This window comes from Scylla paramamosain, chromosome 43 (assembly GCF_035594125.1).
Source record: "Scylla paramamosain isolate STU-SP2022 chromosome 43, ASM3559412v1, whole genome shotgun sequence".
NCBI classification, from domain to species: domain Eukaryota; kingdom Metazoa; phylum Arthropoda; class Malacostraca; order Decapoda; family Portunidae; genus Scylla; species Scylla paramamosain.
In genome coordinates this window covers 3,224,224-3,225,425 of record NC_087193.1, presented here as the reverse complement: position 1 = coordinate 3,225,425, position 1,202 = coordinate 3,224,224, and the positions used below count along the sequence as shown (strand labels likewise).

General features: G+C 47.8%; 1 protein-coding gene across 1 annotated transcript; it reads right to left on the bottom strand.

Annotated features, from left to right (window-relative positions):
* Nucleotides 1-217: 217 nt before the first annotated feature.
* LOC135093461 (uncharacterized) lies at nucleotides 218-886 on the bottom strand. Its single transcript, XM_063992739.1, has one exon. It carries the CDS (start codon nucleotides 884-886, stop codon nucleotides 218-220), a length of 669 nt encoding a protein of 222 aa, XP_063848809.1.
* Nucleotides 887-1,202: the final 316 nt, after the last annotated feature.

Below are 1,202 nucleotides of genomic sequence, written 5' to 3'. Positions count from 1 at the left end.
TGCAACTATATATATATATATATATATATATATATATATATATATATATATATATATATATATATATATATATATATATATATATATATATATATATATATATATATATATATATATATACAGTGCTCGTCATAAACATTGTCGCCGGAGAAAACGGTATCCGTTTGAAGGATCAAAACGCGCGCGCTTTTCTTGGCGGGCATCAGGTGCTTTAAATTTAATTCCCCTGATTCATTGTGGTGTTCTTGGGTAACACCACGAGGCTCCCCACCCCATGGTAGGAAAAGCATCCCCATACCATCAACGAATCAGGGAACCTGACGGCAGGAGCAGTGTAGCGGGGGTCAAAGGGATCGCTGCCTGGGCGCCGGTACACGCGACCTTGACTGCTGGCTGTCACTATGAATCTTGACTCGTCGCTCCACAGCACGCCACGCCACTGCTCGATAGTCCAGTCCTTCATCCCATCACAAAATGCAAGTCTCTTCTCTTGCTGGGCTACAGAAACCACAGGCTTGGGGCGCGCTGCATAACTCAGGTACTGGAGGTCGTCGTGGATACGGCGCGATAATGTCCTCACAGACACATTACTCAGCAATCCAAAGTTGTCTTCCCTTATTTTTCTGGCTGATACTCGTGGATTGCGTTCAAGTTCAAGGTGTACCACCCTCAGGGTTCGTAGGGAAGTTTTGCGGGTGTTTCCTGGTGGTTTCCTCTTCGCGGGTATTTTGTTGCCGCCCATTTCAGCCATGCGCCTCACGTATCGTTGAACTTGACGGACACTGACACCCGTCTGGTCAGAGATAGCCCGTGTGGAGTGCCCAGTCTTGTGGAGAGATGAGATGGCTACGATGTCATCCCGTGACAACATCTGGTAGCGCACCATTGTGCAGGACAACAGCTAAACAGGAGAGTAACTGCAAGCCAGTGTGGGGGGGTGGCGCGGGAGGACAGCAACAAAACATCCCCCAATCAGAGTGATTGACAGGCGCCTGTCACTTCTTCCCGCCTTGGCAAGCTGCCCAACACCCCGGGTGAGGTGCCAGATGTGTGATAACTGAATTTAAAGCACCCGAGGCCCGCCAAGGAAAGCGCGCGCGTTTTGATCATTGAAACGGACACCGTGGTCTCCCGCGACAATGTTTATGGCGAGCACTGTATATACAACACCATTTTATTTTGAGATAAAAATACATGACTTG